Source organism: Pleurodeles waltl, chromosome 6 (genome assembly GCF_031143425.1).
Source record: "Pleurodeles waltl isolate 20211129_DDA chromosome 6, aPleWal1.hap1.20221129, whole genome shotgun sequence".
Classification (NCBI taxonomy): domain Eukaryota; kingdom Metazoa; phylum Chordata; class Amphibia; order Caudata; family Salamandridae; genus Pleurodeles; species Pleurodeles waltl.
In genome coordinates, this window is record NC_090445.1 from 1599109936 (window position 1) to 1599133486 (window position 23551).

Genomic DNA, 23551 nt, shown 5'->3' on the forward strand with positions numbered 1-23551 from the left:
CACATCACACCTCATTTCAAGAAGCTTCACTGGCTTACCATTCACAAGAACAGACTATTCAAACTTTTTATCCACACATATAAAGCCCTACTCAGCACAGGAACAGAATTCCTGAACAGCCGCCTACACTTTCATCAACCCACCAGACACTTAAGCTCTGTCTCACTCGTACACACTTGACGTATCTGAAAAAGCAAGTCTGGAGTTTGCTCATACCCTTACATCACATACATGACAAGAAACCACCTACCTCATCACATCAGAAACTCCTTCTTACTTCTTGAGCTCAACAAGAAGCAGAAGACCTGATTCTTCATATAAGCACCTTGTAGACCACACACCTCTTCCCCGGCCCAAGCTCCTGGATACCCTCTCAGATTATTTGTGCACTATACAAATCAATATAACATAAGATAACAAAAGGCCTATCTAACCCATTGACTAGCTGCTTATCAAGGGCACAGCCATCCACTGCAATAAAGGGACATATTGCCAGACACTGGGTTACCTTAATTAATTTATTAAGTGATAACTTTGAATTGAGAGCAGGCAGATATATAGCAGTTACACTCAAATTAATTTTAATTTAAAAATATCTTTAATAATAACAGCAAATTTTAAGCCATTATTCTGAATATACTACCTTTAGTAAATTGGCATTCGTTTTGCCCCAACCATTTGTGTCTTCTGTCAGTGTCCTTAGTCACATGTCTGTGAACAGCCCTACTGTTTACGTTTGTGTATTCCTTCCAGACACTGACACAAAGGGGGCTTAGGTATGGACCCAATAAGCAATCCTGACAGCATAACAGGGGAGGGGCTGTACCCAACCCCACTTACACTTCAAAGGGTTTTCATACTAAGTAATGGACTTAAAATGTGCATAATATTTTACATTTAAAAACGTGAACATTATATTCCATATAATTATATACAAATACAGTTTGCTCCTATTTTTCATCTGGTATTAAAATTGTTATGCAATATGAAGGGGAGCAAAATCTCAATACGCCATTTCCCATAACATAGCTACATGGTTATAGTAGGCATTTGCTCCCTTTTTGCACCAACTCAGCGTTTCGGTAAACTGCTACTGAATGAAGGTTGTGTGATTTTTGGTACCAGGGAAACCCAATTCAAAACTCAAACAGCAACCTGAAATGTATCTACCAGAGCAGAGAACAGTAGTCATGGTGACGTGCTATTATCGCACAGCAACCACGCTGCTTATCAAGGGCACAGCCACCCACTGCAATAAAGGGACGTAGTGCCAGACACCTGAATGCAGGTGACTTAATGAGAAATGACTGCCAACACACCTGGAAGGGGAGCAAAAAACAGCCCATGAAAATGATTTCATTACAGCCCCATGTTGCGCCAAGAGAACTCATAGTACCTGTGGATCATGAATAGAAGATTCTCCCCTAAGAGAATTTGTTCAAATACTGGGGTCAAATGATTAATGTTAAGGCACAATTTTTTCAGATGTATTGGTTATAAGACCAGGACGTTTTCTAATGTTAGAGTAAGCTAGAGCATTATTTCTCTGCAGTAATTCATGTACATCCACACCAGAAAACTCGGGCTTCAGGACTGACCAGACCAGAAAGCAAACGTCTGTCCCATAAACTACTGGCCTTCTCTAAGTGTCTAGTGCTACCGTGGCCACTGCTTTGTGCTGCAATGCACAGCTTGCTTGTGCTGTGAGATGATGTAGGATCTTGCATGAATGGATTTTACACGTGAGCGACTAGGAAGAGCAGTCAGAGGAGCGCGTCATCCCGGGAGTCTCATCAACAAGCGGTGTCTGTAGTAGCAGCATGGTGCCACCCAACAACAGCAATGTTACAGCGACAAAAATAGCAATGGTCCCTTGTGACCTCGAAAGCACAGTTTCTTTTTCTCTGTCTCCGGAGCAGGTGGGGCTACAGCAGAAGACTGGAATAGCTAGGTTAAGGTTAAAGTTAAAGGCCTAAAAAGGAAATGATACTGATAGACCGATTTTATTAAATGGAAAATGAACTATCCTAGACGCAAGTCTACATTAAAGTCTCCAAAGCTATGGGTACCAGGCGTGAGTGATTGTCCCTTCCAAAGCATGACACTCCCTCGCCAAGGAGATGTGACCTAAATGGATATGATATTGACAGACAGATATTATGGAATGGAAAAAACTAGGTTGTGTCTACATTAAAACATCTTTGGGTGTGGGTACAATGCAAGAGTGAGCCTCTTTTCCAAAGCATGATGCTCCTTAAGGAGATATGATCCACGTAAAATCAGCGAGTCTCTTCTACCAATCACACTAAAGCAACAGGGTGAAACAGAACCCATCAACAAGCACTTACAGGTGACCAAGAAATGATAAAAGACCAACTGAGTCACGGAAATATTGCAAAGCCTAATGTACTGGCAAAAATAAACTGTGGGGTCAAAACTTCAAAGATTATGAAAATAAATGGTTCTGATCAGTCAGTGTTCAGTACCTTCCATGGAGAGCAACAGCCACACAGAGCAACAGCTACAAACAGCAACAGCTACACACAGAGCAACCGACACACAGAGCAACATCCATAAAGGGTAACAGCTACAAAGAGCAACAGCTCAGCTACAAAGAGCAACATCAACAGCCACAAGGAACAACATCAACAGCCACAAGGAGCAACATCAACAGCCACAAGGAGCAACATCAACAGCCACAAGGAGCAACATCAACAGCCACAAGGAGCAACATCAATAGGCACACACAGCAAATGAAAACAACCACCACAAAAAGTATGAGCCATCAAGGGCAGCAGGAACATCTCGTAATCAATATCCTTCTGAGTCTTTCAGCAGGTCCTAGAACACTCCTTTACACTTCTCCAGAGTAACCAACTTCCTCATGTTGAAAAGAAATGGTGCATACATGATTGGAGAAGGATCAATCTCAGTGTAAGACACCCGACAATTGTAACAAAAAGGTAATATTGAAAAATAGGTTCCCGTTTTCAAACATTCCGTATTACACTGCATGTTTATAAAGACTTAAAAGACCTCTTCTTCCACAAATTCAGTCTACCTTTAATGTAAGCAGTTAACCTGTGTCTTCGCGGTGTTACTACTTGGGATATACGATGCGTAAGGGGGTGTGTAATTTTTATTTTGTTTGAAGTATTAGTTGTATGCAAATTCTTCTGTTCAATGCCATTATAGCTTTGTGTTATAAACAGTACTTTTTCTGTGTTAGTGAAACAAAACTGAACTGTTAATTGGCGGTTAGTGATCCAGTGTAATTCAAAGTGATAACATACAAACTTTGGGAAACTTGGCAGAAACACTTTCCTGAAGTAATACACAGGATGTACTGAAATTCCCAGTTTAGCAAACCCCACGTGCCGAACAATCCTTCAGATTGAGATACACTTTTTAAATATTTTTCCCAGCAGACATCTCCGCAAATCTCCATCCTTTCCTGTCCTTCATGTTTTCTTTCTTTTCCAGCTCTTCTCCCCATGGCTAGCCACGTCCACAGCATCATCTTTTTGTTCCTGCTTGCAGTGGAGCCCTGGCACACCCTTGCATTCAGCACCTCTCAGTAGAGCGCCTCAAACCTCCATCCCTCACTTCAGCCCTCCCTAAGTCACGCAATGTTCGTTTTACCTCAGAAAGTATTTTATTTCATATAATTATGGTCAGATTTTTCCCGGACCCTTCCCTTGTCCAAGCCCCCATTCCCCTATTGATTCCATTATGATTCCCCTATTCATTGGCCTCCTTTTCCTCCCTGAAGCACTGGCCTGTCTGTTGCGCTGCAAATAGATGGAAGGGTACAGACACCCTACTCTTCTTTAAAAAAATTTTTTTTAAAACTACCCACCATTTATTGGTTTTGTTTTTTAAATTTACCTTAAACTTTCTCTTGTTTTAGAAATCGATTTGAGAGCTTTTTTCACTGTACTTTGGTTTGATTTGAAGATGCTATAATCACTCTTTTTGGTATTTTCCACCCCTTACATCCTGTTTTCTGTCTAGTTATTCATCAGCTTGATCTTTCGTCGACTGGTCTTTTTGCTAAGCTAGAAATCTGGTCCATCAGACTGCAATTCTCCATCTTGATTTTACATCAAATCCCCGGTTAATTGGTTAATGTGTTCTTATTGATTACATTAAACTGCGGCGTAAATGCCAATTTGCACGGAGATTGTGTTTGCATACGAAATGGCAACAGCTTCAGTCTCCTTTTCAGAACATCAGACTGTCTGCTTCGCCCAGGAGGGCAGGTGAAACAAAGAAAAAGTACAACAAAAGATCACAGAGTGCACCACCTCCCTCAGACAAACACCCGTCGCTACAAGTGCATCTAGGCGCATTCATTTTGGTTTGACAACATAGTAAGGAGCAGCGTCGTCCTCACTCACCTTCATGATGACCTTGTCCACTTCCGTCCCTACTGGGGAGTAGAGGATCTTGGGGTTCGTGGTCATGAGATGGACCAGAAGGCCCAGGTTCCGTTGCTCCTTGTTCGTGAACCCCAGTGAGCTCATATTTCCCTGCTTTAGGGCCTCGGGCTCAATCGTCCTACAAAATCATGGATCACAAAATGGGCAAATATTAGTACAGCTGGCGCTTTAGAGACCTGGATGCTGCAAAGGCTTAGTACTGGAATTCATACATTTTTCATCTCAAAAGGATGTCTCAGGAGAGACAGTGGGACATTGCTTCTCATCATCCAGTCTAGAGGGCTTAGACGACTAGCCGAGAGCGCACTGTTTCCCCTACACAAACTTATCCAGGTACAACTTGAGGGTATTGTACAGGGAAAGTACTGCACTTTGAGGTTATGGGGTAGGGCAAACATGCTGTATTACTGTATTATCCCCAAGTACAAAGCTTAGAACTCTGAATAGGAAAGCAATAAAAGATCTGGAAAATCTGCGAAATTGGCATTTCCCCCAGTGTGCCATCGCAAACACGGAGGCATTTCAAGTGAGAGCAGGCTGCAACGAATAATACAAGCATTAGCAATGCCATACTTCTCGCGTTTGTGAGAGAGCTAGTGGCGTTGTAAATGACAATGCCTATTACCGATGTGTTTTATGTTTTGGAGTGTAGTGGATGTATGCCAGGTGCCGCAGCAACCCTCCCAGGCATGTTGCTGCAGGAGAAAGGACACAACAAGGCCGCCATCTTGGGGGTGTTTTTGCCTCATTCCTATAGACTGGCTGCGATAGCGATGCAATCCTTTCTAGGGTGTTTACCTAATCTTTTAAAGCACCAAACAAGCCACAAAGAGGCACCCTTCATGGCATTTAACCCAGAGAATAAAGGGGTCAAAAGTTAGGAGCAAAGAAAAGGGGACAGACATATATTTCTATGTGTTAAACTTTTAAAATAATTATTCCTCTGCATTGGCAATACCAGCCCAACTTTTAAAAACAATGATTGTGTACAAAGAGAATAACAGAAGAGGCAGCTTGGCTGCAAATGAATTATAGTGATTTTGTTAAGAATGGCACCTGCTTTGCAGCTCTACGAAATGGCAGAACCCAGTCTGCCCCAACATACACCAGAAAAAGACCCTAGGGGAGAGGATGTGGCGTAAGGGCCAGAGCTGCTGACCTTGGAGTTGAGAACAAGGTTCGAGTCTCGTCACCAGCTCAACATCCTGTGATTCTGGGCAAATAACTTAGGGCCAGATGTATCAAAAAGTTTTTCACTCGCAAACGGTGCGAATCGGTAAATTCGGCCGTTTGCGAGTGCAAAACAGTGGTCTGCGATGCATGAAATGCATTCGCAGACCACAAATAAGAAATCGTTAAAATTGCGATTTCTTGCGTTGCGACCTGGAAATTGCGAGTTGCAATTTGCGATTCACAATTTCCAGGTTGTAAGGCTATGCTGGAAAAAAAAAAAAAAAAAAAAAAAAAAATATCGCAATTTGCGATTTTTCCAAAAATGGCATTTTGCACTTGCAAAATACCATGCTTTGCAACCAGGTGGTAACCTGGTGCAAAATTTAAAAATGCAGTAAAACTGCATTTTTTAATTTAACATGTAAAGCACACATGCCCTTTTGGCATGTGTGTACCTTACATGTTGAAAAAAAGTTTTTGGGGTGCAGGAGAGGGGGCCTTAGCCATTTCCAAAATTGCGATTTCTGGTTCAGAAATCGCAATTTTGGAAATGCAAAAAATTTGCAGCTATGAGCCAACAGGCCCATAGCTGCGAATGGGGCCTGTATCGCAATTTGCGATTCAGTAATAGCTTTTGCGATTTTTAAGAAATTGCTATTACCGATTCGCAAATGTGATACATGGCCCTTTGCGAGTCGGTAATAGCGATTTCTTAAAAATCGCTATTACCGAATCGCAATGGGCCGTGATGGTACATCTGGCCCTTAATCTCCCCTTGCTATAAAAAATGAATGTGTTCTTGTCCATTGTAACCAGTGCTCATGTAAAGCGTGGTACTACCCTTGTATTGAGTTTGCGCTAACTGAACTGAACTCATTTACCAAAGGGAAAATGTTTTTTTTGCTATCAAGCTTAAGGCCGTGAAGTGCTTGGGTCTGGAGTCATGACTCCTTTTCCACCATTTTGGAGACAACACCTTTTGCCATCTTTTTGCCTAGAACTAACCTATGTGCTTGGTTGGTGACCCTCCAGAAGTTATCAAGAGCAGGTGCTATTGCCTAGTGTTAAGCTGTATTCAATTCAATTGGTTAATGTACACACTGCAGAGGTCTTGACAAAACAAGAATGTCATAGATTACTTCAGGTAGCTTCTGTGGCTTCCCATTCACAAGCGCAGCACACACTCTACGTATCTGCAAAAGTAAATCCGGAGATCGCTCATTCTCCTACATCGCATCCAGGTCAGAGAACCACCTCCTGCAAAACATCAGCGGCGACTCCTCACTTCTTGAGCTCCACAAGAAGCAGAACACCTGGCTCTTTGTATAAGCACCTTGGGGACCACACACCTACACACCTGCCCAAGGACCTGGATACCCTTTCGGGTGATTTGTGCACTATACAAATCAATATAACATAATATAAAGTAAGGCTTATCTATCCCATTGACCTACACTGGGATACCTTAATTAATTTAATAAGTGCTAACTTCAGATTGGGTGCAGACAGTGATATGGTGTTTACACTCAATTAAAAATGTTAAATCTCTTTAATGATAAAGTCATATTTTAAGTCACAATTCTGAAAATGCTACTTTTAGAAAGTTGGCATTTGTTTTGTCCCAACCATTCGTGCCTTCTGCCAGTGTCTTTAGTCACATGACTATGAACAGCCCTGCTGTTGAGGTTTGTGTATTCCTTCCGGACACGGACACAAAGGGGGCTTAGGTATAGACACGATAAGCAATCCTGACAGTATGACTGGGGAGAGGCTGTACCGCCTACTCTTCAAAGGGCTTTTTCCTCCTGCAAACACAAAGGAACCAGACACCCTGTCTTTTGTCACCCCCAGACAGTTTGAAGCATTGACAGGGGAAGGGGAAAACCTTTTCAGAACTAGATGCAGGATAGGACAGAGTCCCCCCACAGAAAGGCTAGCATCAGATATAGATATTAGACCTTCAAAGGCACTTTTCAGAACACTCTGTGGAAGTTACAAAAGAAGGGCTACTTGGCTGCCAGAGGACTGCCCTGCAGCTTGACGACGGCCTTCTTGTCTGGGAAAGATGACTGGCAAAAAAGATTGGACCTGCTTACCCTCAATCCCAGACTAACCCAGTGAGAATCCAAGGGACAGAACGAGAATGTCATAGTTTACAATCCTGTTCACATCTTCCTCTCTGCAAGGTAGATGCAAATGAATTATAGCAATTTTGTTAAGAATGGTACCTGCTTTGCAGGGCTATGAAACGGCAGAACCTGTATTACCAAGCGCTATAAAAATTAAAAACAAGTTATTCCCAGACTCCCCCAACACGCACCAGACAAAGAATCCTAGGGGAGAGGATGTGACGTAAGGGCCAGAGCTGCCGACTTTGAAGCTGGAGAACAGGGTTCGAGTCTCTGCGCCGGCTCAACATCCTGTGATTCTGGGCAAATCACTTAATCTCCCATTGCTACCAAAAATGAATGCGTTCTTGTGTAATGTCACTGGGGCTCATGTAAAGTGCTGTAATACCTTTGTATCGAGTTTGCGCTATATAACACTGCAAAAAAAAAAAAAAAAGCACTCCAATACCTTTGTGCCGAGTTTGCACTACATAAACCGCAAAAAAAAAAAATAATAATAATAATCCTGACATAGCTTTTTCATCTCTTCATCTCTGCAAGGTCGATGCAAATGAATTATAGCAAGTTTGTTAAGAGTGGCACCTGCTTTGCAGTGCTATGAAATGACAGAACCTGTATTACCAAGCGATATAGGTTATTCTCAGACTACCCCCAACGAGCACCAGACAAGGAACCACAGGGGAGAGGATATGGTGCAAGGGCCCGATCTGCCGACTTTGGAGCTGGAGAACACTGTTCGAGTCTTGGCACCGGCTCAACAACCTGTGATTCTGGGCAAATCGCTTAATCTCCCCTTGCTACCAAAGATGAATGTGTTCTGGTGTAATGTAAACAGTGCTCATGTAAAGCACTGTAATACTTTTGTATTGAGTTCGCGCTACATAAAACTGCAAAAAATAAATAAATAATAAAGCGCTCCAATACCTTCATGCCGAGTTCGCGCTACATAAAACTGAAAAAAACAAGTAAATAAAAACAACCCCGCAGACATCGCAAAGAGACAGCAAGATGCCCAAAAACAAGGAGGACGAAGAAACAACATACCGCCATGAGTGAAGAGCCGAGGCAAAGAAAAAATAGTGTGCCATACTAAGGTACCTTCCCGATCACGCAATAATCCATATACAGGGTCAGTCTCCAAGGAGGTAACAAATCAGCCTCAATGTGGGACAAACGTAAAGCATTTACCAACATCATGGGATTTTTGAAAGGGAGGCCCAGGAATGAACGAAAGTGATGGGTGTGGTTACAGCCCACAGAATAGATTACAATAGGTCGAAAAGCAGCGCTTGCACGCTGCTATGCTCAATTTAATAAAAGGCAACAGAACCTCTTGCTCTAAGGCTAGCACAGGAGGTTGCTAAGGGCTACAGTGGCTCTCACCTGTTTTTATGTCACAAGAGATTGGCCACTCAAGGTCTGTGTGTACAAGTGTTTGGCTAGAGCTATCATGCTTTGAGCATCTACGAGACGAGATAAACAGAGGGAGTCTGCTTCTTTCACCTTTACTTCTAGATGAATTCTGTCAAGTTCCACCAGCCTCAGATACTGCACCCTTCTATGGCTGCAACAGCTTAGGGGATTTGATTTTCACTTCTAGGACAGACTAGCATGTGAAACTCATTGGAAGACGTCTTTTAATTTCAAGGAATGGAGCTCCTCTCAAAAGGCTGGCACAGGTCAGGATAGCTTACATTCTCAGAACAGAGCTCTTGACTATGAGTGGTGAAGGCTTTTACCTGAGTGAGGAGCATTTCACCACTGGAGCTGGCACAGGACTACATTTCTTCTATAATTACACAGACCATTCTTTGAAGAAAGTGGCAAAGGCTGAAACTTAGGACCGGTGCCTCATGATGTGGGCACGAGTCTTAAACTTCTCTCACTAGAAAGCCAATTGGATAGAAGGGATCGGCACAGCCTCCCGAAACTTCCAATTGTCGGGATGTCTAGAAATGAAATTTACCAAGGGGTGCTTGTATTCTATATGAGTGAATGAATTAATACATTTTAATACAAAAGTAACTAAAATCATTGCAATCATTACAAACAAACAAAAAATAAACAAGAACCAACTGCTAAAAAATAAGAAAAAGGGCACACAATAGCTAAAAGAACATTTAGTCCCCAAATGACCCCCCCCAACCTTCTGATTGGGTGAAGAAAGATGCCTGCAGAGGTTGAGTTTATACCCCACCAAACCACCCTGGCTTCTAATCAGTCTTTCGTATAATTGGCATGTACATGTTGGAGTGGGCATAGTTAGTTAAAACCACTGCAATCATTATAAAAGCTGAACTCTGTTTTCTCGTACCTGGAAAGTGCTTATACAGGGTTAGTGGTGATGGTATCCCACAAATCCACTCTTCCTCTCAAATCACTCCAACTTACAAAATGATTATGTATTTTTGGCTATGCAGGCTCGCTCATCACTATGAAGCAAGCATACAAAAACAGTGGCTGTGGTGACCCAAGAGACCACCCCTTCTTTCTGATGGCTCTTACTTTTTAGTGGTTGTGGCGCATAAATTGAGGTAATTATGACCACAAGTCTGTCCCTTGTATCTGGTCCCTTTGGCATATATACTGCTTTTACACTTTAAGGTGTGAAAATTTAGGCAATTATGTACAAGTAGTCAATACCTTCTATCAGGTACTTATGGCATATAGAGTGCTTTTGCAATTTTTATGGCGGGGGCCCACTTATCACTATAAGGCGTAGTCCCAAAAGGTCGCTCTTTGCTACCAGTATGACTTAATGTTCTTTAGCAGATATGTTGGCGCCATTATTTCTTCATGTTCTACTCCTTAGCTATGGAGCCACAAGCTGAGCGGCATTATTCAGTTCCACCCAGGCCACTCTCATCTACCTTCTGAACTTGGCCAGCTCTGAGGGTACAATACAGGCCAAAAGCTATGACACTGCCTCAGCACATGTCTTATCCCATGCTGCAGAAGCATTGGTCTTAGGAGGAACCTACGCTGTTGAAGGAAGCAGGGACAGGTAGCAGCCGATGAGATGAAGCAGGGTTTCCTTGCTATAGTTGCACAAGTGACATTTAGTTACCTGTTGCAAGTTTTTCTATCCTGAGTTCAGCTCTTTAATGGGGAGTTGAACTACCTGAGCCCACTGTATGTCTTTCAGGCTTTTCTTACCTAAAGCACTTGTCAAGTAGGGTCTAGTAACCTTCAATTTTCTTTGCATCTGGTCAGGTCCTCCTCCCTTGATAACTTGAAGACTTATCTATTTAGCTCTTTCTTTGTAGCTGAATAATTTACTTCCTCCTGTGTCCAGTTTGCTGTTAAAAAGTTGAGTTTTGACACATCGGTTTCCAAATAGCTGTTACAAGGGTTTGATCTCCCTATCACTTTAAGCAGTTCCTTTAAAGTTCCTGCATCCGCTTTAAGGATCTGGAAGTAATATTTCACCAAAGTACCAAGGCATTCATATTTCTGCTGGACCAAACCAAACTCTAGCCAAGTCAAAGAATTACTTGTGTATTTCGGTAGACTGAAGATGCATTTTGTAGCCCTGGCATTGTGCTTTTTCCATGGTTAGCTCCATTTGCCCTGGAAATGCCTGCTGTGTGTGTATCCTGCTACTGCAGCAGTTTGGCTTTTAACACCTTCCTGATTGGTTCTGTGGAGGGGCTATGTAATATCCCTTGTAGTTTGCATAGCACATATATAGTTGCATGTATTTAGGAGTTCAATTTATGGTTTGCAAGAGTCACGTAACCATGCCCCTACGTAGCTATATGATCTCCTTGTTTCTATGGTCTGCGGGCCAAATCTCCACCTGAGGAGAGCTTTCCTGGCTTATTTCCCAAATACCACCACTCTGGTTTTACTCACGTCAGCTGCTAACTCATTGCCTTTGTTGTATAAATTCAGGACGTCTAGCCCTCTTTGCAAACCAACTCTAGTCTGATCAAAAATTACCAGATCGTCTGCATACTGGAGTAGATCCTATTCTTTAGTATACCATGGTATCTTCATGAAGGGCATTCCCCAGGTCAGCTGTATACAGGTTGAATTGAGTCAGTGGCAGGGCGCAACCTTCTTTTGGCCCTGTAGCCATGTAACGCTTGTGAGTGACTCTGTCCCCGTCCAGTTTTATTCTCACCTAGGTGTTACTATATGGTGAGATGAGGGCCTTCAGAAGTTTATCGGGGCTTCCCCAGCTTTTTAGTTTGTTCCATAACTTTTTCCTTGACACCCCATCAAATGCTGCTGAGTCCACAAAGCAAGTGAACACTGGTAGACTGTTCTTATTGTTCGCTTGATGTGCTAGGTAGGCTAGCGCGACAATGTTGTCAACAGTTGCGCAGCCTTCACCAAACCAAGTCTGATAAAAGGGAAGAATGTTGGTGTCCTTAATCCATTCATTTAGCTCAGTTAATAACGTGCTGGCATATGCTTGACCTTCAATGTCCAGAAGGGTGATAAGCCTTTAGTTCTTCGGTTCAGTTTTTTCATCCTTTTTATATATCTGCTGCAGTAAGGAGCCTCGTCACGAGTCCGGGATGTCTCTTGTATTCTACATTCTGTATTCAAGCGGGATAGAGATTCTGACCAATATTCAAACTGATCTTTAAACAGAGAACCCAGAAGTCCACTGTGCCTTGATGCCCCATCTTCTCTTATCTTTTTAGGGCCGAGCCTGCGTTGCATGCGCTCGCGCATGCGTATGGCAGCGAGACGCTTTAGTTATTAGAAAAGGGCTCGGAGCCCTGTCGACATCACGTCAGTGTTTTTCATTGGTTCGTGGGCTTGCCTATTAAAATCCGCTTGCTTTCATTAGTCGAAGGCATGCACATGTCATGCCTTTTCCAGGTGCTAGCCCTCCTCGAGCGCATCGACTAAGTACAGAAAACATGCAAGGCTCGCTGTTTTCTGTCCGGCTCGTGGACTACTTTTTCTCTATTTTACTAGCGCGATTTCGCTTGGCAGAAGTCGAGCACTTTACACAGTTAATTTCACTTTTTCGGGGTTACGTACATAAAAGCACTTTTGCCGATAGATGAAAAGTCGGGTTAGGAGTTTACAACACGATCAGCTCTAACATGAGCAAACGCGAGACCCGTTGCATTGCAAATGCTTGTTTGTTATTTTTGTTACCGCCAGCTGACATTGCGCCTTCCATCCTCCCTCCTCTTAGGGGCCAGTGCTGAATGTTGCGCTGTCTGATAATTGCATCTCACAACTCCCTTTGTCCAGCTCCCCCTGAGTCTGTATATACGCTTGCTACATGAGCTAGCCATGCTTCAGCGTGACTTCATTGCGCCCATCTGATGAGTCATTCTCTAGTTTGGCTACATATTCTCAGAATTGCTTCCGTTTATTAGGCCATATATTTTGATCCATTCTTTTCCCAGGTATTTTTGTTTCAGACGCCAAGCATGGCGTTTATGATCTCGTTGTGCCTGCTGGTATGCCCTCTCAGTGTCTTGCGTGCCCTTTTTTTTGATGAAGCCTTTTAGCCTTCCTTAAAATCCTGGTACTTTCCATCAGGTCCGTGTTGTGGGGATAGATATCCCCAGCTTTCTTATTCCTCTTGGGATTGATCGTCCGTGCTCCCCTTAACATACTTCCGCGATGGTCACCCCATGGTTTGTTTGCTGCTGTATGGGCTTGTGTCCCAGCAATCGTACAGGTGTCTCAGTACTTTCTAAATTCCCCTACTGGGACATTGCAAGAGAGGTTGAAGAAAGCTCTATCACGCTGGATTAATTCTCCATTTCTCTTCCGAGCTTCTGTTTTCCTTGAATGCAAGGAGAGGCACTCTCTATTCCACTGCTGCTCAATCTGGAGTTGCTCGGGAAGCCTGTATTATACTTTGAAAGTTTTGTTTCATTGAATTGTAAAACCAACTCTTCTCCGTGTTTGTAATACATATCTTCCAACTTGGAGTTTCCCTCTTTCTGGGCCGTCTCCATGGCAAATTATGTTTCTTGGGTGCCTTCGCCAAGTTTGCCAGACACAGGCCAACGGTTGGAGTTGGACTCCCTGCCATTGAATCCTAGGCCTCTCCTGAAGGAGAATAGAGTTTTTTTCTCCATCACCATTGCTGCTCTAAACTTCCGGGTGCCCCTCTTACCCCCGGGTTCTCGTTGCTGTTCTCTTGCCACTGATGTCGCGCTTCTATGTGAGAAGATTCTGTGGGCAACTTTCCAGCCTGCTGAGAAGCCCGACAGTTACTCGGCCTATACGGCCCCTTGCATCCTTCTTTCTTGCTGCAAATACTTTTGCTCTAGAGGGTGGAGGGGGTGGGAGCTCACCCCCGGGCAACAAGCCGCACCCGTTTCTAGACGTGGCCTGCGGAGGCTCAACCTACTGCCTAGGCTCTACCGCCTCTGCCCCCCCCCAACTCATCCTCAGTTGGCGCCTTTCTCTTTTAATTACCTTGCTGTTCTATTTATTTTCGTTATTGTTGTTTGTTCCTGCTTTCTTGCACTGTTGGGCAGGCTTTTGCTCACGCAATGCCGCTGGGCCTACCCACATGAGCACAAGGTGCAGGGCTCACCACTGTTGATAACTGGTGCAGCTCCGCTGCCACTCAGGCTGTCCACACGGGCTTTGGCAGCGCTGGGCTCGGGCAGCGTGGGTTAATAAGGGCCGTAGCTCAATAGGGTCCGACGTCTGTGCTGGCCGGGCACACCACGAGGGACGAGACAGACAAAGTGGTGCGGCGGGGGCCTGGCGAGGGGCCGTTTGGGTTGTTGCAACCCTCGCCTTGCCTCCCGGCTCTTGCTGGACTTCACTGTCTCGTTACCTCCACGGCCTCCACACCTTCCGCCTAGCCGGAATCAGTAACTCCACCTCTAATTCGGACTTCCAGCCTAGAGCGGCTCTGATGTCCTCGGAATCCTGGATCACCCAGTGATGGCACTGCCGACAGCAGAGCTGGTACTCACGAGGAATGCTGACAAACTGCAACCTGTGCTAGATGATCCATCTCATTTTGGAGAAAATGGAGAATTCCAGTTGATTCCTACCCTCTCTACCTCCGTGACCCCAGTGTAGCAAATCTCAAGTTTGGTCAATTTAAAAAAGGAGGAAAACATTTTTGTAAAAAAAGAAGAAAAAAAAAAAGAGAGGAAATATGAGAACTAACACCAGAAGTGCCAAATTCTAGAGTACAAGGCAACATAACAAGACCACAGGCAAGGAGTGCTGTGGGTAGGTGTTGGCAGTGGAGAGGTATAGGGTATAGGCGGGGCAGAGGAACTAACACACAGGCAAGGCGAGAGGGAGTGGGTATTAGGTAGTGGCACTAGTGTATGGTTAGGCCTAGAGGGACGAACGTATAATTGGGTGTAGCGATACTAGGTTTACACTGGGGATGAGGCATTAAGTTATAGGTAGGTCAGAGGCAGGCGGAAAAGGAAGTGAAAGTTGCATATGAAGGGGTGAGTGGGTGAGGAATCAACTTGGGTATAGGAAGAGCGATGTTAAGGTTAGAACAGAAAAAAGGGGAGGTGCCCGTGCCCTACCCCAAAAACAAGACATAGAGAAAGTATAACTTGAGGTGGAAGAAAGGTTACTGGAGTTTATCCCATCAAACGTATATGAGAGATCCATATGATCCTGGGAAAAAGGTATTTGGTCAACATGAAGAGCATTCACCATGTTAGATCAAATATACTGGAAATGCAATTTATTAGTAAAAATATGACAAAACGTGTTAATGAGGAAAGGTTTGTCAAAATATGTATATTATCTCAAAAAAATCACATCCGTCCATCCTGGACAGGATCTAATATTTTGACGCTTTTGTATCACTGCAGGAGGGCTGCAAAAGAGTGACCTGCCTAGAGTTACGACAGCATGAACATTCTCCCCTTCGTGAAGCCACAAAGATATGAGAACGAAAAGACAAGTATCCTTCACTCATGATAATCGACCGGTCAATGATTTCCTACCTGTTGTTACCACACAGAATGGGCTGCAGTCCTGCCCAGAGCTGGACAAAGGCCGAGAACTGACTTCGAGGGTTTTCTGTGGCCTGCTCCTCCTCCCCTTCTTCGGAGGTGGTATTGCTGGTGGTGAAGTTGCTGCCCCAGTTGGTGGCATTGGATAACGGAGAAGGGACTTTGCTGGCACAGGCTCCCTTCGGCAGCAGTTTTGCCAGAGCGGAGAGAATGTCCACATCTTTAAGTATCTTCTCCACCTCCATCAGGTCCTCCAGAAGGGCATGGAGGCGATGCTGGGCCGCAGTGCTGTTCACCTCATCCAGATGGAGCTGAAATCCCAATAAGAGGCCATTGGTTACATAAATGTCACAAACACCAAGTGGGGACAAGGAAAGGTCATTGCCATGTTGCAAAAGAACAGCAATTGTACAACAGCTACTATGTCACAGGCGTCTCAGACATTCAGGGTCTGCTCACATTTTCTGCACATGTGTGAAGCAAACAATGAGAAAGAGCTATATATAAGGGAACAACAAACTAACTCAGGCTACTTATATTTAATTAATAAAACCTCATAAAAGGGCAGAGTGACAGAAGTTGGGGTATTTTCAGCATTTACAAATGTGCATAAACATCAGGAGCGATGCCTCATTGGCTGAGCCAGCAGCTGAAAAATGGTATGGTATATTACTATTGTTTTATTTTTCAGCTGCTGGCGCAGCCAGCGTGTGCTGGGAGGGGTGTGGCTGGGCCATGGGATGGGGGAGAGGAGTGGGGGAGCGGAGTGCACCTAAGTGCGCATGTTAGTTTGGCCGGCCATGTTAAACCTGCCAAACTGACATGCACACTTAGGTTTCTCCAACCTGGCTGTGTTGCACAGCCGGGTTGGAGAAACCTCACAGACTGGAATGCAGTGTCTGTGTGGCAGACCAAGCCGCTCAGACCAATCCTGACACTGCTATCATGCTAGGTATAGCATGACAACAGTGGCGAGATTGCACGGAGATTCTGTGCTGGTGTCCCAGGAACTGCTGGGACACCAACACCACTGAGAGAAGAGAAGCAACGCGGCCGCCGGCAGCAACAGCAGCAAAGGTAAAGGTTTTTTTTTCCATTATTATTTTATTTCCCCCACCGTATATTTTGGCCAAGAGAGACTCCATTCTTTAATCAAAAGATAAGGGATGGCCAGTCCTAATTCAAGGGGTGAGCTGCCTTTGTGGTGTAGCAAAAATCAACAGCCCTCCCTGCTTGAACTCTACACGAGGCAAAACAGCTTCTAACATATTAGGATCAGTTGCGGCTCGCACGACAATGAAGGGGCGGTGCGCGGGGGATTAATAGGGGTGGGGGAAATTAAATAAAAACATTAAAAAAAAAAAATAATCCACTTACCTGTGCCGCCGCCTTCACCGCTGCGCTGCTTCTCTCCTCTCCATGCCGGCACAGGCCCCCAACCTGCCCTGCGCCAATCCTGACGCTGCTCAGAGCAGTCCCAGGATTGGCTGGGGGGCACTCCCAGGCAGACTGGAAGCCTGTGCTGGCTCTCTCCAGCCCAGCAACATGACCCCTGTGCGTTTGGCCGGCCCGAGACTGCCGGCCAAACATACATGCGCTCTGAGGGGGTGTGCTACTCGTCACCACCAAGGCCCCACCGCTTTTAAACAAAAACTATAATAAACAGAGTTTATTATAGTTTTTGTGGAAAAGGATTGCCGCTGACGCTGCTGGCAGGGAGGGAGCAACGCTCCTCCACCCTTATGGAGGATCCACCCGTGAGATACATGCATGCATTCTCCAACTATATTAGGAAGAAATTCAAATGTGGGCAGTTCTGGAAGCATCAACATGATCACTGTCCAGGTTTCCCAATTGTTGGTGTGTTGGCGCTTGCGTTCTTCTGTGTCGAAGACACCCACACCTCCGCCAGCAGTTGTGGAATGCAGCTACTGTCACTGATGGCTTAGTGAGGTGCAGCATTGGATGGAAAAGAAATATTTTAATGAATACAAGAAAACACTTCCTGGGAAGTTGTGGGGGGTTCACTTGTGAGACCATTTGGCTGTACGGAATGCCCTGTTTCCTCCCGGCGCCTGTGGAGGGACTGAGCAATTTGGGGTTGAGCTTTTGGCAATTCGGTCAACAACACTGTACATAAATGTCCATTTATATTTACAAATGTCAGTACATTTCCGGACGCCAACTAATGCTCACCCAGCCACGTGTGTGCTAAAGTCTGCAGTATTGCTTTATCTAGGTCTGTTTAAAAAAAAAATGTAGGTTGGTAATGAAATTTTGCAATTTTGATTACATGTCGGGTGCCGGAAGCAAGCTCGAATGGCGACCAGTTAAATTCATTACAATATAAAACATCTCCATAAGCTGGAAAATTCTACATGATTTTGAAGAGTTCAGCCTGAATAGCTGCATCAAAATGTAGAGGCCGGCAAGGCGTTCCCAAAACTCTTGATTAGAAACTCGCTGAGAAAATTAAGATAATGCTTGGTTGAGCAAAACATCACTATGTTCACGATTTCTAGCTTTGCAACGAGATTCCAATGACCATACTATGCGCTGTTTGTGACGTTCTTAGGTATCAATTGTGGGATTTTAAGCTCGTTATTGGGTATGTTTTTTTACAAACATTTTTCGTGATGCTATGGATTGGCACGGTGGATCCGGAACATATAATAGTCCCTAAACATTGCCCCGTGGTTATTATACATTTCCTTTACTCTTAATTTCCATTATTTATTATTCAGGGACAGTAACCGAGGAGGTTCATCATAGTTTCTCATAATGGGTGCTACCTATTTTAATTCTATTTAGAATTGCAAACATTACACACGGACCCTAAACTCGGACACAAGCTCAATGCTCCAAACCACTATAAAAAAAAATCAACTGCCCAGGAATAAAAGTATCATATAATGGACTTTCAGGACATTGTCGCAAGCAAATGTCCCACTGCATATTTGACAGATCACTTGAAATGACTGCCATACCCAGGGTTGTTTTAGCGCTGGTGGCGCCTGGTGCGACAGTGTATTTTGTGCCCCCTCCACGGATTCCCTCACCTCAAACCTCCCAAAGGGCCTCTCGTCTCTCCACAACCCCTCTCATATGCATTTTATATCAGCCTCAGATTGGCAAGGCGGGCACTTGGGCATCGGCCGATGGGCCAGTGCCTTAGGCCAGTTAATGGGCCAGTTTTTCGGTCTGTTAAGCAGTGCAACCTGCTTTGGCCCTCTCAGGCGCCAACAAGTGCACAACGTGAAAGCCTGTTATACTAGCTTTTATAAAGAAATACGGAACCTGTCTCCATCAAATGATGTCAGGGCAGTAGGCTAATTGTCATAGGCAGAATGGCAATGGGCTGCTCAGGCTGTCACAGCATGCCCCCTCCGACTCTCTCCAGGTGTGTCAGAGCTCCGGATGGGAAGCAGTTCCCACTTCCTTTGCAGAGGACAGGGGCAGGGGGGAGGACCTGAGAGCTGGGTAGTGGGTGTTGGTAAGAGGCAGAGAGGGAACTGCAGCTGATGTTTGTCCTCTACCCTCCATGAAACAGGGTGGTATAAGTTAGTCTCTGCCGTTCTTCTTTGCCTGTCCCATACCTTCCTGCAGTCAATAAGGAGAGGTTGTGGCCTTAGCGGACTTTGAAACTGAGAAACCATGTTTAAGTACCAGCATCAGCTCAGCATCCTGTGACCCTGGGCAAATCATATAATTCACCTGAGACTCCAAAGAAATTAATCTGACCTTCTGTATTGTTATCTTGTGCTCTTTTAAAGCTCCCCAACACTCCTGTGTCAAGTTTATGCTATATAAAACTGTGAGGAAAGTGACACTTGGTATATTTATTTTTGCATTTATACACTAGCATCAGTCCATTTATTAGAACATATGCATGATGCCACTTGCAAGTAATAAAAAATAAATAAAAAAATGTTTTTAAAAAAACACAACGAAGCGCCTTTTGCCAGTCTCTGAACACTACACTACAGGACCTCTCTTAAGTAGTGTAAAAGTACTGCGTGTATATAAAAGCCATGGGTGAGTGTAAAAGGCCTAAGGATGAAGAGGACTCCCAGGGAATCTCAGGGTGAGAAATATTTCAAGAACACCCAAGAGAATAACGTGGAATAATTTTGTTTCCAGTCTTGACAAAAGTTACAGGCCCTATAAGGTTTAAAATACTTTTAGTACCACAAATGTTTATAAACCATTAGGTCCATGCTCCTAACCAAACAGTGTTTTGCGAAAGGTTGCGATCTGCGAATGAAGGCCACTTTTTTTTTGGACTGCCCGTGCCCAATTGTGGCCCCAGTGCAATCCTGTTTTATATGTATTATAGCAGTACTCATACCAGTGCAGGGTGTCAGAGCACTATACAACATTAGAATAATGAAACACTACAGAGTTCTAACTAGCAGCGTGAATGCAGCTGTTTGACAGTTGATGGGTCACTGTGATCAACGAGGATTGTAATTTATGAACTGCAAATAAACTATCTCCGTGACAAATGCAGGCATCCACTGAGCTTTCTACATAAAATACAGATATGTGATCTGCAAGGTGCATGTTCTTTGTAGCAGACACGTTAACCCTCTGCGCTACTCTATGAGGAGTCAAAATGGACTCTCGCCAAAACTCGATCTCTATCCAACAGGTAAACTATTAACCAGAGTTATCCTGACATTTTTTGTTGCTTGAAAACTGCTGGACACACAAGAAACTGCAGCAGTTTTTTTTTGTTTTTAAACCTATAAGTAATTTCTAAACACAGCGCCCACTCAGCTCAGCGCCAGGTGCGGCTGTACCGGTCGCACCGCCCAAAAGATGGCCAGTGCCTAGACTCCACCGTTCTATATGAGCCTTCATTTACAAAGCACTGGTACTGAAAACTACAACTACCAGAATGCACTGCTTTGCTAAAAGAAGCCCAGAACTACAAAAGAGCTAGCTGACAGGGAGACATGGTGCAGACTCGTCACTCAGGTCATTCAGTGCATTACAAAGCTATCTAGAGATTTTGAATGTGTGCGTCACGTCTTGTAGAAAAAATAAGTAGGGGCAGCGTGGTGGTTACGATCACTGCAAAACTAAAGACATCTGTAGAATCAAACTACTGGTTTATATCCCTGCTCCTGATTGCTTCTACATGGAAACGCAGTATTACGAAAAGTAATTCACGTAATGACCCCAGAGCGGAGCCAGCCCTCTGGCTAGCTGACCAGCCCTGACATAAGCCCCCTCCTAAAGTCTGCCGTGCAAAGCCCCCGCATGCGTTGAATTACATTTGTAGATGTTTTTTTTTCGTACTGTGGTTAAACACCCAATTAGGAGTTTCTTTCGAGCGAGCATGTAGGACATGAACTTCCGGGTTCCACGGATCAGCGCTTTACAAGCCACAAATAAAAGCCGCTGTTTTACTTAATAACATCTAAACATTTGTAGGCGATGGTTATTTTCGGCCGTTGAATCGCTTTGGGGCATCTCAAAGGTCAGGATTAATAGTCATCATTTAATCCAAGACCTTTTCCTAACATTGATTTTTATGTCGCAATTCCAGGTTTGCTCATTTGTTGAGTGACTGAAGTGATTGACTGGGGCACGAGCCCATGCTCTAAACTCCCCCCATCAGTTTCACCTTGTCACTAAATAATGCTTTCTCTCCTCGCTCATTTTCATGAAGAATAGTTCATTTTATTCTGCCACAATTACTTTTTCTAATGCCTTGTGTCAGATGCTAAAGATCAGCCCATTTTAGGTCTCGCCTACCAGAGGAGCCATGGAAAAGATCTATTGGTCGTTGGCTTTACTGTCACTCTCATTTGCTTGCTTTTTATTTGTTAGCGTATGTTGACTTAACTGTCTTGTGGTTGTCCCACTTCTGGAGCATTGTCTAATTACACAAATCCTGCTTACTTTTCAGGTACTACTTTTTTGTTTAACCACTTCATAAGAGTGCATGTGTTTTCAGCTGACTCCTAGGTGTACTTCTCTTCCCGCTCTGCTGTGCTCCGAGTGACTCGCACTCACTCGTCTGCTTCTCCCTGGTGCCCCCCCTGTGTTGCACTCAGCTTTGTGTGCTACTCCCCTGCACTGCTGTCACTCGTAAGCTTCTCCTGGAGTGCTGCAGTCCCTCACTTACCCCCAGCTCCCCATTGTTGCTTCCTCTCCTCACCTATGATTTTTATTTTTATTTATATAAACTGATGCTGTCTCAACTGCCTCTTAAGCACTTTTGAGCCAATTCTATTTCTTGTTTTTTTTATTTACCAATCCATATTTGGATCAGTAAGTAAAGAAACAGAGGCCCGCCATTTCATTTTAAAGGCTCACTCGGCCTAATGTATTTCTTCCCCCTAATTTAGCCATCAAGGATGCTGTACAAACGACTTCTACTGCCAAAGCCAGTAGGTCCCAAAGACAAGGCCTATGAATTCTTCCAAAGCTTATTATCAAAGATACTAATTGCTGTAAAACAAATAATTAAAAAGCACAAACCACATATTCCAAAAGCACTAGGCACTGTTTGCCAGACTTCTAGCGGTCTGGAGATAAACTACCCAAAGAGAAAGATTTAAGATATTTTCTGAATTACGGATGAAAAGGGGGATTACAAAAATAAACAAGAGTGTCTTCCATACACGAGCACCTCTGTGGGAGAAGAATGTGTCACTTCTGCTTGAGCCTGGACTGGGGATTTTTTTTTTTAGGCGAAAAGGAAATATGAAGGCGAGTAGGACAGCATGTGAACACCAACAGAAATGTTTGGACTGGGACAGAAAACAGGCACAACAACAAGGGGGGCCTCTTAGGCGAAACAGATAGCTAAAATAGTGACCCACGTTTGCCAATCAGAGAAGTAAACTTGCTGAAGACCAGCTCCATAGGTGTGTTGCAAGGTGTGGAAAACCGCTGCAGTTGTGACTGCGGCAGGCATTGGGTGGTAAAAATCACACAAATCAGCAGCAAAAACTAGTGGCTCACCCGACCATAAAACAGCCTCAAAAGCAGCCCACGCACTGACTGATCACACCAGTCCTTCTGGCGCTGCCAGTTTCCTCTGTAGGCCAGTCCGACCCTGGTGACAGACATGGTGGCAAAGTTCTTGCCACACAGATTTATGTAGAAGGTACTCAATCCTAAATGTTGAAGTCTTGAAGACACATAGGAAACAACGAAGTGATCATAGAACCCCAAAAGTGGCTCTTTTGTAAGACTGCATAACATCTGGACTGCATCACTATGCACCTTTGTCAAGGGAAACAGGAAATGTGCAGGTGACCGATGCAAAAGGTTACCATAAAGTGAGACGCGCCAGGAAGAAATGTAACAATTGGTCTGCCAGATAAGGCTTGTACCACTGTTTTAGTCCTGGCTTTTTACCTTAGCCTGAAAATAAAAACCAACCAAGTTTTTTTTTCTCCATGTAAGAGATGAAGAACAATACGGTACTGATGAAAAAGCTCCAAATGAATGAAATCTATGAAGAACCAGATCTTGGTGAGGCACAGTACAGCAGTAATGAACGGCGGGTACCAGAGAGCTTCAAGCACGTGTAGTCGATGAACATCTACTTCTTAGTGAGGCACAGTACAACTCTGATGAACGGGGGGTATCAGACAGCTCCAAGCGCATGCAGTCTATGTAGAACCACATCTTGGTGAGGCACAGTGCAATACTGACGAACGGCAAGTACCAGAGAGCTACAAGCACATGTAGTCTATGTAGAACCACATCTTGGTCAGGCACAGTACAACTCTGATGAACGGGGGGTACCAGACAGCTCCAAGCGCATGCAGTCTATGTAGAACCACATCTTGGTAAGGCACAGTGCAATACTGACGAACAGCAGGTACACGAGAGCGCCAAGTGCGTGTAG

General features: G+C 44.3%; 1 protein-coding gene across 3 annotated transcripts in view; it reads right to left on the minus strand.

The window, feature by feature from the left end:
- ABCA2 (ATP binding cassette subfamily A member 2) overlaps window positions 1-23551 on the minus strand; it is a 499989-nt gene that overhangs the window by 229922 nt on the left and 246516 nt on the right. For all 3 annotated transcript variants that reach the window (XM_069241449.1, XM_069241450.1, XM_069241448.1), the window contains exons 9-10: window positions 15670-15989; window positions 4401-4560 (exon numbers count right to left, since the gene is read on the minus strand). In XM_069241449.1, the coding sequence (XP_069097550.1) occupies window positions 4401-4560; window positions 15670-15989 (480 nt within the window). The remainder of the gene's footprint in view (window positions 1-4400; window positions 4561-15669; window positions 15990-23551) is intronic.